General features: G+C 40.2%; 1 protein-coding gene across 1 annotated transcript in view; it reads right to left on the bottom strand.

Annotated features, from left to right (window-relative positions):
- LOC126267591 (arf-GAP with Rho-GAP domain, ANK repeat and PH domain-containing protein 2) overlaps positions 1 to 18247 on the bottom strand; it is a 152988-nt gene that overhangs the window by 57909 nt on the left and 76832 nt on the right. The window contains exons 6-7 of the mRNA XM_049972892.1: positions 14263 to 14450; positions 3948 to 4184 (exon numbers count right to left, since the gene is read on the bottom strand). Coding sequence (XP_049828849.1) covers positions 3948 to 4184; positions 14263 to 14450 — 425 coding nt within the window. The remainder of the gene's footprint in view (positions 1 to 3947; positions 4185 to 14262; positions 14451 to 18247) is intronic.

Here is an 18247-nt window from a genome sequence, read left to right as displayed (position 1 = left end):
AGTGTTTCACCACTGTTTGCACTATTTCACTAGGTGCTGTTTGGAGGACATTACTGTTCAAATATGGCAGATATCAAACCTGGACTTTTAGTCCCTGACATCACCTAAACTGATTCCCACAACTTTGTTGTTGGTGTGAATGGTTAAGAGATGTTAAAAAATCTCACCACACAATTCATTTTAACTCCTTGAATATTTATCTAGCTTTAGACCACACTTGTCAAAATGCTACAAGATTGTCTCCACTTGATCTATTCATAAACCAATGTATTGCAATATGCCTCTCTCAAACTACCAACTGACATTTTTTGTTCTACCAAGACACAGTTTTTCTTCTAGCTTCAATAGAAGATGTAAAAATGGAGGAATCAGTAGCATGGTGAATCACATTCATGACATGGACCTCCCATTTCTGGGTGCTGTCACAGTATTGGATTACAGGGGTGCACATCTCCTACTAGGATATTGAAGATAGTTGTGATTGTGAGCAATTTTGTTCCCCTGAGATGCTAGGGAATCATTTGAGAAGGAGATCCATTGCCTTGCCTTTTACAACTGAGATTCCACAAGTCCCCAGAAGTCGCCTGCTAACAACTGTTCTTCCTCAACAGCCATGCATCATCTCATTGGCATGCAGCACACCTTATGACTGGGAGAGAAACTTTTTACGTAGAGATTTGTACCATCCTCATAGTCTAGGTGGTTAAGACAAGATCCCCATTCCCTGTGATATACAAAGTACTATCTGCCAAGCTGCTTGGTGGTCACTGAAGTATGCGTAGAGTTTATGAATCCACAGGACTGGCAGTGCTTACCAGTCCCCTGCCCAGGAAACCTGAGAGTCGCCACGCCCATACCCACCAACCAAATGCTGAGCTCCCTGACATGCTTTTCATTTACCACGACCCAGAGGCACGTGTGACTTATCGAATACCACAGCCTTGGTGAGCAGTACACCCTGCAATTTGGTGGCACAGAGGTGAAATATGATAAAATAGATACACTAATGGTGGAAGTTTGTTTATAAACCACTATATACTACTAAAGCATTTCTTGGCCAATTCCTGAACCCTCAAAAATGAAGGTTCTTGCCCAAATTGTGCAGATTTGAGTAGGTATTTGGAAACAAAGTACTGTCTTCTGATTTCAGAGTTATCTCGATTAACACTATTCTTCTACTCTCTGATAGTGCCCATACCATGCCTCTTTGGATAAGACTGTTTTGGGTGTGGGTTTTGTTTTCTCGGTCTAAGATGCTGCAGTCATGGACTGTGCGGCTGGTCCCAGCAGAGGTTGAAGTCCTCCCTCGGGCATGGGTGTGTGTGTTTATCCTTAGGATAATTTCGGTTAAGTTGTGTGTAAGCTTAGTGACTGATGACCTTAGCAGTTAAGTCCCATAAGATTTCACACACATTTGAACAATTTTTTTCTGTTGTTATGATGCAGGCTGTTTGGATAACGTTAACAGCTTTAGGCATTAGTTTTGTGGTAGATGGTTGTGTCTGCTGTATGCTAACAACCTCTCCTGGTACTGGCTTAGAAGGAACTGCAAGCTTAGTAACTGGGAAATTATTGGATGTACATTTACATGTACACACACTTGTGCCAATAACTACTGCCTTTATTTGTGTAGCAACACTCACTTTTACAATGACTTTTCTCAGAGTGGAAGCAAAGGAAGTTGAGAAAACAAGAGGTCGTAGGACAGTAGCCATCAAACTTTCTTGCTCAAGAGCCAATACTGACATTGTGGGATGGCACCTTGGGCTACAAATCTACTGATTTTCTTATTAATTGGTAACCTACATAAATTAATATGTTATGAGCCCCCTATAGACTAGCTACAGTAATGGTGTGATAACTTGGCCACCGGTTCCCAGTACTGATTGTTAGAAAGTACGCACCATCTGGAACACTTCATGTCGACTGTTTCGGGTTGCTACCAGCCTCAGTGACCACAAAAGTTGTGACACTGTAACCGTGGAAACTGCCTGATGAAGTACTGTCGTGTTGTCTGTGCAATTGGGTGATTAATTGATTAATAACAATACTTGTACTTATATTTAAATGCATTTTGCAACAAGAGACACGATCATAAATGTTTACTATATGTTTTAATTGTTTCATTGTACTACAATAGGAACAATTCTTTTTCATATTCCTTGTTAGAAGTATGTACCGCATTTGAAGGTAATGTCCCTATAATGGGCAGTCACGAATTTCTGTTACTTCCATTTGAAATTTATACCATAGCAGCTGATCGGTGCAGGTCACACACACCCATCAGTTACCAGTACTGGAACACAAACGATAAAATATCCATCCCATATCCTCTGACATCACAGTGCGCATGCTACTTACCTATCTGCCCCTGAGGTAGTAAGTGGGCAACTTAGCCCTTAACTTCCAGCCAAAGTCAACAATGCAGCTAAAATTAGACACCTCTTAAAATGCTTTGTTTGTTATCAACCAGAAAAACTGCACTCTTAAGAAGCTCTTAATGTTGGTTTGTGGATTCAGCTCTTAGTTGCTAATGCACATTATTATAAAATACGGCTGAGAATCGTGGGCTGCATGTGGTCTGCAGACTGCAGTTTGACAACAGTTGTTATTGGGCACTATATTTTCTTTTTTTTGCCTCAGTAAATGAAACTCACTTGGTCACTTTACTTTTTTGATTATCTTTTCTTCTAAAATCACTGGGAAATTCCTGCTACAAGTGAGGTGATTACCTGGGCCATTTACATAGACGTCTCTCATTAAGTATGATGACACTGCTTCATGGGCAACTTTTCCATGTCTGTAGCATGTTGCCTTGCCATTACACCCTTTTGTGACATGACAATTTCCTTAACATTCAGAGCATAGCATTGGATTGGGTAAATAAAATCTTACCTCCACTCTAATAAATCCAGTCTTGATAGGGTATGGAAAGATAGGTGAACTGAAAGCTATGATGAATCAGACAGTATTCTGCAGCTCACCACTCACTCTTTTCATCATGTTTCAGACTTCTGTTACGCCTCCCATCTCCCATTCTTTCCGCAGTTAAGTGGAATCCATGTCTATGACATCTCTACAGCTTACAATGTCCTTACTGAAGTTTAAGTGTTGCACTACTCTAGTACTACAACATACTGACATTTCTTAGAATTTGGAAGTTTGGTCACTTGGTGAAACACAGCAGTTTCAACCAAAGGCATTTTCTTGTGAAGCTGTTTGTTTGACTCTGTAATTCTACCAATACTTTTCAACATTTTGTTAATGTAGAAAGGGTTACTTTCTCAAAAAATCCCTCTTCTTATTTTGTCACATTAGAGACTAATTTGTTTTTGTCTTTGCAAGATTTGTGCATTTCTCATTAACAGCAAGGGATCTATGTAGGTCCACTCAAGCAGATCCTGTACTTGCCTGCGTAGACTGATGTGTGGGAGGTTTCCCAAAGATTGCCTGCTAATGAATGTGTTTGCCAAACACATGCTTACAAAATAGTTGTAAACCCCTTGGTCACACGGAAGTGAACTGTGAATGATAAACCGTACAGATAAAAAGAGAACAGAAGCTTTGGGACATGGTGCTATAGAAGAATGCTGGAATCAGACTGGGAAGGAAAAAAAATGCCGTCAGTTGATTTAAAAGAAGGAATTAGCTGACAGAATACGTGTTCAGGGATCAAGCAGTAGATAATTCGGTAATGGAGGGAAGTACTGGAAGAGGGGGGGGGGGGGGGGTTTACAAGATGTGGAAGGAGTCCAAAGCTTACATGCAGCAAGCACCTTCAAGTGGACACAGAATGCAACAGCTATGTATAAATGAAGAGACTTTCACAGGATAGATTAATGTGGAGAGCTGCATGAAAACAGTCTTCAAGCTAAGGAACTTGACATCAAATATTCTTTAAAAAGGGTTTTCACTATAGAAAAATTCATCAACTGGTGATTTCTTACCGTTACACTAACACAATTTCCAGAATCTTTTGCTTCTAAATGAATCCAGACTTTAAATTCTCCTGTCTGCTTCACAGACATGTTGTTATTGCTGTGGTGGTAGCGCTCTAGGATTTCAAGCATGCGTTTCTCCCGTTGCAGTTCCTCGTTATCAACCCTGAACAGTTCTGGATAATGCCTGATTAAATCTGCCACAACAGAAACTTCAGCCTGGGAAGCATCCAGTGTGTCATCAGACTAAAATAAAACAAAATAAAAAATACAACTTCAGCAGATTAAAACATAACCCAGTTTTGATACATAAATGATGGTCATCTTTTTAAAATCTATCTCAAGTATTTAAGTATAAATTATGTGTCAAAACTTAAAAGTTAAATAACATAAACTTCCAAGTTCAATAATTGAGCAGCTTCCATCTGAAATGGTCTAAAAATGAAAGGTTTACAGAGAAATGAAAGTCTAAGTTTTGGAACTAATTAAGGGAAAGAAGTAAGACTCTACAAAGCAAAGATGATCAAATTCATTACCCACATACATCGCTAGACCATAAAGTGAAGTATCCAGAAGAAACTGTTGGATGTCAATGTAACTTCATGCAAATACACACCATTGGTGGGTATCCAAATGATCACAGTTGCAGCAGGCAGCACAGTCACCAGACCGCATTAGTGTTGTTTGTGTTTAGTGATGTTACTTGGCATGGTAGGGTATACATGGTCCACTCAAAAAATTCTGGAACTTTATCCACACAATTTTAGTACAGTTACTTTTTACTTATTGTGCAAGGTCTCCTTCTAAATACTCTCCCTCACAATAGAAAAACTGCTCCCAACACCGTTTCCACTTCTGGAAGCAGTTTCGGTACACCTCTTGTTGGGGTGTGCAATGCACCATCCATGATTTTCCTTTATCTTGTCTGTCACTACAAATCTTCCTCTTTCCAACTAGATTTTCGGCTTTGGAACTAAAAAAGAAAGTCTGCAGGGGCCTGGTCTGGAGAGTACAGAGGATGAGGCATGGTCTGGAGGGTACGGAGGATGAGGCAGCACAGTGATTTTGTTTTTTGTGCAATAGTCATGCACCAACAAAGATGTATGTATGGATGCATTATTGTCATGCAAGAGTCATGAATTGTCTCACCACAATTCAGGCTGTTTCCTTCTCACATTTTCTCGCAGGTGTCCCAATTAACAGTTTGTCCCTGTGGCACGAATTCATGACGAACTAACCTTCAAAGTCAAAGAAAAGTATCAGGATGGCTTTGGCATGTGACTTGACCTGACCAGCTTTTTTTTTGGTATTGGAGAACCTTTCCCGACCCACTGTGAAGACTGAACCTCGATGTCAACATCATAACCATAGACCGCATCTCATCACCATTTATGATTCTCATTTGTGCAATCCTAAACATATTCACAGATTGTGAGGCGAAGGTCTTTCTGGTATTGACTCATGCACTGTGGGATGAAATTGGAGACAACACAATGCATTCTAAGATGCTGTGTCAGGATTTCATAACATGATCCAACTGAAATATTACATTCTTCAGCAATCTCTTGGACAGTCAGTCTTTGATTGGCATGCACAATTTTGCTGACATTCTGCACATAAGTATTGTTGGTAGACGTCAAAAGGCATCCTCAAAAAAAGGTCATAGTTAACCTCCGCCCAGCCATTTTTAAACCATCTGAATCATTGGTAACACTGAGTATGGCTTACACTCTCATCGCCATAGGCTTCTAGCATCATTTTTTGTGTCTCTGTAAAGATTTTCTTGAGTTTCACACAAAATTTTATGCAGACGCATTGCTTCTCTAACTCTGCCACCTCTAATTTCACAAACAATGTGGCACAACATTCTACTCGATACAGCACTGAACAATAAGTAACACACGTACAACAATGAAACTTTCGGCAGTTAGACATTAAACACAGGCACGTGCAGGGGTGCCAGATGATGATGATGACGATGATTGGTTTGTGGGGCACTCAATGCAGGGGTGTCAACCGCATTTCACTCCAACATACCATTGACACAGTATTATGAATGTTCTGGAAGTTTTTGAACAGACCTTGTATAAGGGACATTAATGGTGTCAGATGTTGAGTGATCACTGTGAAGGACACAGAGATTTCACGCACTCATGTGAGACACCATTATTACTACCTGACAGTATTTGAACGGAACTTCATTGTAGGTCTCCATTTGGCCAGCTGGACCACCCATGTAAAATCTAGATTTTTGGGGCATTTGTATGCAACACTGGCTCAATTTCGGACTACATTGGGATGTAAGAGCAGGTATATAGATCATCAAGGTTATGATCCAGGATGTCTGACCACCACAAATGAGGACTGCCATATTTTTGCACCACGCACATCGTAATGCTTCACACTGCGCCTGCCATTCAAGAACAAGCAATGAACTCCCTCAAGTATTCTGTGTCATCCTACACCATTGGTCAGAGACAAGCGGTACCCTGACTAGGGAAATACCATCCCATGCATAGGCTGCCATTAACACTGAAACATATATGGCTATATTTAGAGTGGCACAGTGACGGTGAAACATGGACTGCTTATTAATGGTGTTGCATTGTGTTCAGGAATGAACCACTGTTCTGCACTCCTCTGAATGACCAACATTGGATGTCAACTCCATCCTACAGTATCCAAGATATCAATGGCTAATTACAACAGTTGTGGGACACCTTGCCTCAGGAGAGGATACAATAGCTTTTTGACACCCTTCACAACTGAACCAGTACATGCACCCAAGCCAGAGGTGATGCAACGTCGTACTGACAAGTAGGCTCATACTCCTAAGTTCTTTGTAAATTTTACTTGACTTTGTAACCACTGAAACAGCATCACTTACCCTCTCAACCCACGGAGTTTCATTTTGTTTCCTCCTTCCCTTGTGGGTGCTCCAGAATTCCTGTCAGGCAGTGTAGACTCCAAGAAATATTATGATGTACAAAACTTTGGGAAAGTCATATGTTTCTCAACTCAACAGAGGATGCTGATGGATGTGTTAACATGTCTCCCATACTTAAGAATAGCTACAATTATGGATCTATAGAGCATAAAATAGTCACTAGTGGCTGACTTCACTCTACTTACTGTCATATCATTTCAAAAAGAACAGCCAGGTCTGTTGTTGACACCTCTGTGACTTAACAATATGCAGCATGCAAAAAACAGGTATATTAATAGTTTGTCTGACAACAATGCTTACTTATAGATACTGATAAAGATCTACCAAAAATTAATTACTATTTTAATTCTAAGTCCAATTTTATTCCCAAGCACTGATTTGCTGATTCAACTGGACACATTTCTGCAAACTTCTCAATCTTGTCACATGAAAATTCTTTACACAAAAACATTTTCAAAAGATGTTATTTAACATATCATTCTCTGAGCAATGTGATGTCATCAACCCAACAAAAGTATTAGAGGACATATGCAATGGTGTGTTGTAAAAAAGATGCAGGAAATAGAGAGAATAGGGGGCAGTATAGGGAATAACAGCAAGAAAATAGTGTGACGAACAAAAGGAGATACATAATATGTGAAGGTGTCTATGAGTTTAGCGACTTGTGTATATATAACCCTGCAAATGTGGGGACAGAAGTGTGAAGCTGGTGAGAGGGGAGCACAAAATGGAGTGGCAACAAAGTAGGAGAAACAGAAACTAGTCATGACTGAAGCCTAGAGTTTTTTTGTGCAGTAGAGAAGTGTTAAGAGTGACACTTCCCACCTACATGATTCAGAGATGTTTGTGTTTAGAAGGAAAAACCTAAATGATATGGCTTGTGATGCAGCCATTGAAGTTATTAGCACTGATGTGCAGAATTCTGTGCTACTGGATGGTCAGGCATACCCTTGGTAGTAGTTTGGTGATAGTAACTCAAACAGCTGGGCAATTGCTTGTAGGCAATGTCTACACAGAAAACTTCACAGTGGTTGTAACAAAGTAGGTAATGACAAGGCTGGTTTCACAAGTGCCCCTTCCTTCAATGGGTCAAATGTAGCAACATGTGTGAAAACAAAATAATAATTTTTTTCAGTCATAATGAAATGCAGCAAGAGCTTCTATATGTTGAAACATAAAATGAAAGAAGTGTTGATGTGTTACTGAGAAACTAAAAGGTTGCTTCATTCCCACATTTCATATCTGTTGACGACTATTGGAGAAAACTGACAGTTATATCAGTTGCAGCCCAGTCATAGTAACTTATCGATATTTTGTGTATACATGCTTTCTGGGAAAGACATGTCATTTGCTCTAGTTTGCTGAGGCCTCAGACATTTGAAGGGAAGTAGCTGGATACCATCTTATTTCAATATATAACCACAAATGTTCATTACCAGTGGCATGCTTTTGGTTCTGTTGTTTCTCTAAGCTATAAGCTACATATCTGAAATTGACTGATAGTTGTTAAGTGGTTTATTTCGAAACTCATAAAGCAGCCACACAAAAGTATATTATCCAGCTTTAAAAGTTTCACTTTAAATATTGTTACTATAATGGAAATTAAAAGATGGGAAACAACAAATGAAAACTGAGACCCAGCAACCACTTACCTGTAGATGACTAACACCAGCCACATCACTATTCTACAACATGAGAAAATCACAATTTTGAGCTTCTGCTCTTTCTCTAACACACACACCTTCATCACTACAACAAAACGGAAAACTTAGATTAAGTTCCAAAGTAAAATTAATAAATACCGCAATTTCTAAATGGATGGAAATGGTCACAGGAAGTGGGATTATTCATTGTATAGGGAGCAGTGTCACATGGGACTCTGAGCCAAGGGAGACCCTGGGCAAGGCAAAGTTGACAATAAATGCCATATGTTCATAAAATGTAAAACTTGGGAAGTCAAAGACAGCAGAGAGCATATGTGGTAAGTCAGACAGAGATGGGAAAGACAGCTTGGGATCTAGAAAGTAAATAGACAAAAATTAAATGATCATATGGCATTGTTGGCCGGGAGACCCCATGTGGGGTTATTCGGCTGCCGTACTGCAAGCCCTTTTTAGCTGATGCCACTTCGGCGACTTGCGAGTCAATGATGATGAAATGATGATGAAAGACACACAACACCCAGTCATCTCGAGGCAGAGAAAATCCCTGACCCCAGCGGGAATCGAAACCGGGACCCCGTGTGCGGGAAGCAAGAACGTTACCGCAGGACCACGAGCTGCGGAGTAAATAGACAAAAACTGGGTCTCTATAATGAACAATTGGAGGGAGGTGTGAGAAAAGGGGGGGGGGGGGGATGCTAGGTGTTTGAGATCCTGACAGGAAAAATAGAAGACAGCAAGAGAAACATGTTGCAAATGTTGATTAAACAAAACAAAATACTGGAACTTGCAAAAACTTTGTCCAAGTCCACTGCAATTATAAGATGGTTGCAGGGCAACAAATGTCAAAACACCATAACTGTGCTATTGCAGATGAATCATGAAATGTATCCTGTACTATTTCCTGTACATAATGCAATATCCAGGATGAAATGTAACAATATTATGAAAATGATAGTTGCTACTATGGCGGACATGCTGAGTCGCAGATAGGCGCAACAAAAAGACTGTCACAAAATAAGCTCTTGGCCAACAAGGCACACACATGTGCATGCAAATGCAACTCATACACACATGACCACAGTCTCTGGCAGCTGAAGCCAGACTACGAGCAGCAGCAGCAATGCACGATGGGAGAGGCAACTGGGTGGGGAAATGGGAGGAGGCTGGGGTGGGGAGGGGGAAGGACAGCAGAGTAGGGGTGGAGGACAGTGAAGTGCTGCTGTGGAGCAGGCAGGGACGAGCTGGAGATAGGATAAGGCAGCCAGAAGGAGCCGGGAGGTTAAATGGAAGGTGGAGGAGAGAGGGGCTAGCCCTCCCTTTACACTAACATCCCTAATTCCCATGGCCTTACCACTATTAAACACTACCTTTCCTTATTCCCATTGGATTACAAACCAACAACAAACTTCATAGTTGCCATGACCAACTATATCCCCACCAACAATTACCTCTGCTTTGAAGCCATTACTTACAAACAAATCCAGGCTATGGCTGTGGGCATCCTATGCCAACCTGTTCATGGGGCATCTAGAATTCTCCATAAACACTCAGAATCACAAAACCCTCATGTGGTTCAGGTTCACTGATGACATCTTCGTAATTTGGATCAAGGGTGAGAACACTCTATCCACATTCCTCCAGAACCTCAACACCTCCTCCCCCCTCTGCTTCGCCTGGTCCTACTCAACCCAACAAGCCACCTCAAAGATGGCTACATCAGTATTTCTGTCCATATCAAACCTACTAAACACCAGCAATATCTCCATTTTGAAAATTGCCATCCATTCCATACCAAGAGGTCCCTTCCATACAGCCTAGGCATCCACGTCTGGCACACCTGCAATGATGAGCAGCCCCTCTCGAAATGTACAGAGGGTCACACTGAGGCCTTTACAGGCCGTAACTATCCTCTCAACCTTGTACAAAAACATATCTCCCATGCCTTATCTTTCCAATCATCCACCACCTCCCAAAGTCTCACCATCCCTGCCACGGAGGAGCATTGCCCTCATTATCAGTACCACCCAAGACTGAAGCAACTGAATTACATTCTCAGACAGGGTTTCAACTACCTCCCGTTGTGCCCTGAAAAGAGAAATGCCCTGCCCACTATCCTTCCCACCCCTCCCACATTGGTATTCTGCCATTCACCAAATCTACACAATATACTTGTCCATCCCTACACAACCTCTGCCCCTTCCAACCCCTTACCTCAAGGCTCATATCCTTGTAAAAGGCCTAGATGCAAGATCTGTCCCATACATCTTTACGCCATCACCTACTCTGACCCAGTCACAATCACCACCTATCCCATCAAAGGCAGGGCTACCTGTGAAACCAGTCATGTGATCAACAAGCTGGTGCTGCATTCTATGTGAGCATGACAACAAACAAGCTGTCTGCCCACATGAATGGTCACCGACAAACTGTGGACTAGAAACAACTGGACCACCCTGTTGCTGAGCATGCCAGCCACCACAACATTCTTCACTTCAATGACTGCTTCACAACCTTTGCCATATGGATCCTTCCCACCAACACCAGCTTTTCTGAACTGCACAGGTGGGAACTCTTCCTGATTATATATCCTACTTACTTGTAACCCTCCTGCCTCTACCTCCGTTAGTCATTGTTCTCACCCATCTAGCCCCTTCCCTGTTTCCATTCCAGCACTACACAGCTCTCTATTCCACCAATGCATCCAGTCTTCTCTCCATTTTGGCTAACCCACCTCTCTCCCCCACCCTCCATCTAACCTCCCAACTGCACCGAGCTGTCCTACCTCTCTCCTCCTCATCCCTGCACACTCCCCAGCAGCACTTGACCAACCCCACCCCTACTCTGCCATCCCTTCCCCTCCCCCACCTCAGCCTCTTCCTCACCACCACCCAGCTGCCTCTCCCAGCATGCACGGCTGCTGCTGCTTCTGCTGCTCATAGTCTGGCATCAGCTGCCGGAGACTGTGGTTGTGTGGGCACGCGCGTGTGTGTGTGTGTGTGTGTGTGTGTGTGTGTGTGTGTGTGTGTGTGTGTGTGTGTGTGTGTTGTGCCTACCTGTGACTCAGTGTGAATAGCGACTATCCTTTTCATAATATTGTTACATTTCTTTTTCATAGCTATTCTGTTTTCTCCTCCTCCTCTTCCTGCTATGTAAGCTATGAGGTATGTCTGGAAAGTCAACACTGTTTTGGAAAAAAAATCATAATTTTTTTTTTTCAAACCAGAATTTATTTTTACAACAAACAGCATTTCTTAAAATATTTTTCTACTTAGTTGCCACCATTCTTCATATATTTGTCATACTCTGAAACCAAGTTTTCTATAGCCTTTTCATAGAAGATACTGTCACTAAAGACAGCCACTACTGAACACTGCTTTTTGCATTGTTTACTGCTTACTGAGTTCCTTCCTACAGGTGAAATTGTCAGTGCGGTGCAATACTGTGCAACACTGAGAAAACTTTGGCATGCAATTCAAAACAAGAGGAATGCTCAGTCAAGTCAATCGTATTCAAAAATTTGGTTGGGAGCAGTTCCATCATGCACCACACTGTGCTGATCTCACACCTTTTGACTACTATTTGTTTTTGAACTTGAGGTGCAATTTTGGAGGGAGGCTGTAACATGCCGGGCTGAATCCTTGTATTAGTGCCACTTAAAGTTCATGTCACAACCGGATGTATTGAAACACTTCCTCACCCAGTAGATAGTGCACAGTGTTCCTGACCTACCTTGCTTTGCTTATTCAATATTGTCTTCTCAGTAGCTGCGTCTGTCTCACCTCAATCACACTGCAATTAAGAAGCCAGGATCCTAGATTACGTTATCCAAAATCAAAAGTCAAGACCGTATTCATTGTTGAACACTTATGACAACCACAGTGCAATTTATTTGTTATCACTCACACACACAATATTCATGTGCCCAGGCCTCTTACACTTAATAATCATCACATTAGGTAGGTCAAAAACTTCCAGTCTTCGACAATGTTCACAATATGCGTTAAATGTTCAAAGCCAAATACAATTACACTTCTTTGGTACCAACCGGAAATTTTAAGCTTCTGTTTCAAGTATTATCACATCACATTCCGGCACCAACTTGCCGCACTTTTGCTCCATGAGAATCTGACCAAGAACTAACTGAGAACTGCACCAGCTCGGACGTTAGAGAGACAAGTGCTTGAATATTTAACTATTTCTTTTAATATATTATAGTTTATAATTTCCCAGGGTTAAAATTATCCTTTCTAATTGGTTTTGATGTTAACTATTGGGTTTTATTATTTAAATAACACGAATGAGCTATATCAATTGAAATATGCATAACTAACTAATGCATCCACAGTGGGAATTCCCGACTTGTAACCATGGCAGCCCTTTTGTACAATTAATTTTTATTTATTCAAATTTACTTAATTCTTAATTAATGCACTTACAAAGTTGAGACTGGAAATATTTTACATAGAAAAATAAAGATAGCAAAAGTATCAAAACAGATATCAGAATTATTCAATAGTTTGGTCAATATTGGCACTGAAAGTCATACAGGCTACAGATTTCAAGTCTTAATATCTATTTAAGTAATAGACTTTAGGTTAATTTGAACACTTTGCTGGAATCAGTAAAATTTAGGCTTTCTTTTGGATGCAGTCTTATAGCTGAATTCGATCTATTAGCCCTCACTCGAATTTTACTTAATATATATTGCACAATACACGTCATTGTTCATAACTTTGAATAGGATGCATTTTCAATAAAACTAATTAGCTCATTACTTTCAGAATAGACATTAGAATGGAATGAACTGAAATAATAGATTTTACTAAGGAACTTTTATTTAAACTATTTCTGAATTCTGTGTTATGAGGCTGAAGGCCACAGAATCTGTAGTCGGAATCTGAGTAGTGAAAATTAAGAGTAGTGAAAATGATAAAAAATAAAAGTTCATTGCTTAACTATGTTACTGAAGGAGTGTAAAACCAAAACAGGATAGCAATGGGCAACCGTGCTTCATTACAAGGCATCTGTCAGCAATGACAATACAAAAAAAGAAGGTGTTCAGCTAAGGCTGTGTTCACTAGTGGTGTCTTCCTATGAAGAGAGCATAGAAAAGTTGGTTTCCTGCTATGACAGATATCTGAACAATGGTGGCAACTACGCAGAAAAATATTTTAAGAAATCAACTTTCTTGTGAAAATAAATTCTGGTTTGAAATTTTTTTCCGAAATGGTACTAACTTTCCTGATATGCCTTGTAATATGAAGTGTTAGGCTCCATAAATCATGAAGTTCAAAAGGCATTTAGAATTTTACTCACTTTCTTATCAACACTGACCCAAATTTTTAAAACACTCATTTGCACTTTTAACCATTTAACTGCTCTGGACGTGTTAATGCGCGTGCCTTTGTACCTGTCCCTGTGTGCTCTGAACGTGTTTACGCATGCCACCTGTCCTCCTACCTGGTACTTTGAATGTGTCTACATGTAGACACATTCAGAGTAACGGGTAGAAGGACAGGTGGTACCCATAAACACATTCAGAACACACAGGGGCAGGTACCAAGGCACGCACATTAACACATCCAGAGCAGTTAAAGGGTTAATACTGAACACTTAAAAATCACAGGACATAAGAAAATTCAAAATCTCTATTTATGTGCAGCTAGTTGCTTTACAAATTATATTGAGAAAACATGTGACACAAGTTTCATACCTCCACATGCATGAGCGTAGGTCCCCAAATAGCCGCTAAATTATCAACTGGCATTCGATTTTTTTCACACTGTTCATGTATAAAATAGAGGTGGCCAACCAACTTTCGAGCAGTTACATAATTTATTGGAGGTAATTTCTCGAGGACCCTGCTGTACCAAGTGGTGCGCTCCCTTCCATATTTTCCAGCTAAAAAGAAAACAACAATAATTTCACTTTAAATACTCAAAACATGACAAGAAGTATGTGAAATTAATACTGTGAAATTAATAATCATACAATATTGCTAACACAAACTGGTAGATACAAGGACTTTAGTGCTGCACAATGACTATCATCATAGATATCTCTACCCGACAGTGAAAATATATTTTGAAGTAAAGAAGCATTTCTCTAGTAAATCAGCTAACACTAATTACAACAAAACTCCATTAAAGTCTTCCACCAGCTCTAATATACAAAATGTTATATGCAGGACTTAGCAATTTCTGGACAGGTAATTCAGATAGTGGAAGTGTACAGTAATGTAACTGATTGAGAAAGTCAATGAAAGAGCTATTAAAATGATGACTAAAGGTTATTCATAAAATCATGAAAGTTAAGTGTAAGGGTTTTTCCTTCTGCACAATGAGAACCTTTTTCCATCAGTTTGATTGGTTAAAAGTTGTAAATGAAAAAAGCTTATGGCAACATAGTGTAACTGTTAACAAAGTAAACTGTGACGAGTTGATGTGGTAAATTTCCAACAATATTAAAGTTACTCTCAAAATACTTGACTTTTAACATGATTACTTTTTGTGTCTACAGGGCAGCTTTGCCAAGATGTGTCACTACAAACAAGAAGACTGAACTATCCACCATATACTTCAGCCTCAAACACATTACGTAATAAATGAACTACATGTAGAATCCAGCTGAGATCTTCTCCCAGTGCATATAAAAGTAAGTATTATGAACATTTCTGTGGAAGGGCATTTGTGTATCTGTAATATAACTTTCACATCTCATTAGAGCCTAACTAAAGGAATAAAATTATAAACAGCCGACCAGTTGCAATGGATAAAGAAATTCTTTACCTAGGTTTTCACAAATGTAAATTTGTCTTCTTCAGAAGGTAGCAATTTTACATTAGTAAGGACTAATGTGCCTCCCCCCATGAACCATGGACCTTGCCGTTGGTGGGGAGGCTTGCGTGAACTACAGCCGTAATCTCTGTCATGGGTGACTGGAATTCAACAGTAGGAAAAGGAAGAGAAGGAAACATAGTGGGTGAATATGGATTGGGGCTAAGAAATGAAAGAGGAAGCCATCTGGTAGAATTTTGCACAGAGCATAACTTAATCATAGCTAACACTTGGTTCAAGAATCATAAAAGAAGGTTGTATACATGGAAGAATCCTGGAGATACTAAAAGGTATCAGATAGATTATATAATGGTAAGACAGGGATTTAGGAACCAGGTTTTAAATTGTAGGACATTTCCAGGGGCAGATGTGGACTCTGACCACAATCTATTGGTTATGACCCGTAGATTAAAACTGAAGAAACTGCAAAAAGGTGGGACTTTAAGGACATGGGATCTGGATAAGCTGAAAGAACCAGAGGTTGTACAGAGTTTCAACGAGAGGATAAGGAAACAATTGACAGGAATGGGGGAAAGAAACACAGTAGAAGAAGAATGGGTAGCTCTGAGGGATGAAGTAGTGGAGGCAGCAGAGTATCAAGTAGGTAAAAAGACGAGGGCTGCTAGAAATCCTCGGGTAACAGAAGAAATATTGAATTTAATTGATGAAAGGAGAAAATATAAAAATGCAGTAAATGAAGCAGGCAAAAAGGAATACAAACGTCTCAAATCTGAGATTGACAGGAAGTGCAAAATGGCTAAGCAGGGATGGCTAGAGGACAAATGTAAAGATGTAAAAGCTTATCTCACTAGGGTTAAGATATATACTGCCTACAGGAAAATTAAAGAGAACTTTGGAGATAAGAGAACCACTTGTATGAATATCAGAGCTCAGATGGCAACCCAGTTCTAAGCAAAGAAGGGAAGGCAGAAAGGTGGAAGGAGTATATAGAGGGTTTATACAAGGGCGATGTACTTGAGAACAATATTATGGAAATGGAAGAGGATGTAGATGAAGATGAAATGGGAGATAACATACTGCGTGAAGAGTTTGACAGAGCACTGAAAGACCTGAGTCGAAACAAGGCCCCGGGAGTAGACAACATTCCATTAGAACTACTGACAGCCTTGGGAGAGCCAATCATGACAAAACTCTACCAGCTGGTGAGCAAGATGTATGAGACAGGCGAAATACTCTCAGACTTCAAGAAGAATATAATAATTCCAATCCCAAAGATAGCTGGTGCTGACAGATGTGAAAATTACCGAACTATCAGTTTAATAAGTCACAGCTGCAAAATACTAACGCGAATTCTTTACAGACGAATGGAAAAACTGGTAGATGTGGAACTCAGGGAGGATCAGTTTGGATTCCGTACAAATGTCGGAACACGTGAGGCAATACTGACCTTACGACTTATCCTAAAAGAAAGATTAAGAAAAGGCAAACCTACGTTTCTAGCATTTGTAGACTTAGAGAAAGCTTTTGACAATGTTGACTGCAATATTCTCTTTCAAATTCTGAAGTGGCAGGGGTAAAATACAGGGAGCAAAAGGCTATTTACAATTTGTACAGAAAGCAGATTGCAGTCATAAGAGTCGAGGGGCATGAAAGGGAAGCAGTGGTTGCGAAAGGAGTGAGACAGGGTTGTAGCCTCTCCCCGATGTTATTCAACCTGTGTATTGAGCAAGCAGTAAAGGAAACAAAAGAAAAATTCGGAGTAGGTATTAAAATTCATGGAGAAGAAGTAAAAACTTTGAGGTTCGCCGATGACATTGTAATTCTGTCAGAGACAGCAAAGGACCTGGAAGAGCAGTTGAACGGAATGGACAGTGTCTTGAAAGGAGGATATAAAATGAACATCAACAAAAGCAAAACGAGGATAATGGAATGTAGTCAAATTAAGTCGGGTGATGCTGAGGGAATTAGATTAAGAAATGAGACACTTAAAGCAGTAAAGGAGTTTTGCTATTTAGGAAGTAAAATAACTGATGATGGTCGAAGTAGAGAGGATATAAAATATAGACTGGCAATGGCAAGGAAAGCGTTTCTGAAGAAGAGAAATTTGTTAACATCGAGTATAGATTTGTGTGTCAGGAAGTCATTTCTGAAAGTATTTGTATGGAGTGTTGCCATGTATGGAAGTGAAACATGGACGATAAATAGTTTGGACAAGAAGAGAATAGAAGCTTTCGAAATGTGGTGCTACAGAAGAATGCTGAAGATTAGATGGGTAGATCGCATAACTAACGAGGAAGTATTGAATAGGATTGGGGAGAAGAGAAGTTTGTGGCACAACTTGATCAGAAGAAGAGATCGGTTGGTAGAACATGTCCTGAGGCATCAAGGGATCACAAATTTAGCATTGGAGGGCAGCGCGGAGGGTAAAAATCGTAGAGGGATACCAAGAGATGAATACACTAAGCAGATTCAGAAGGATGTAGGTTGCAGTAGGTACTGGGAGATGAAGAAGCTTGCAGAGGACAGTGTAGCATGGAGAGCTGCATCAAACCAGTCTCAGGACTGAAGACAACAACAACACAAATTCCTGAGTGGTACCCATTTGCAGAAAGTCAATAAGTCAAAGCTGAGAGCTGAGAGAAAATCTAGAATACATTTCACATAAATGTAGTATGTTATAGTATTAGGTGGAGATTTCAATTTACCAGATATAGACTGGAACACTCAGATGTTTAGGACAGGTAGTAGGAACAGAGCATAGAGTGACATTATACTGAGTGCACTATCCGAAAATTACCTCGAGCAATTAAACAGAGAACTGGCACGTGGAGATAACATCTTGGACCTATTGACAACAAACAGACCCAAACTTTTCGACTCCGTAAGTGCAGAACAGGGAAC

The sequence above is a fragment of the Schistocerca gregaria genome, chromosome 4 (genome assembly GCF_023897955.1).
Source record: "Schistocerca gregaria isolate iqSchGreg1 chromosome 4, iqSchGreg1.2, whole genome shotgun sequence".
Taxonomy (NCBI): Eukaryota; Metazoa; Arthropoda; class Insecta; order Orthoptera; family Acrididae; genus Schistocerca; species Schistocerca gregaria.
Note: the sequence above shows the minus strand (reverse complement) of the source record. Positions and strands in the feature narration are given on the sequence as shown.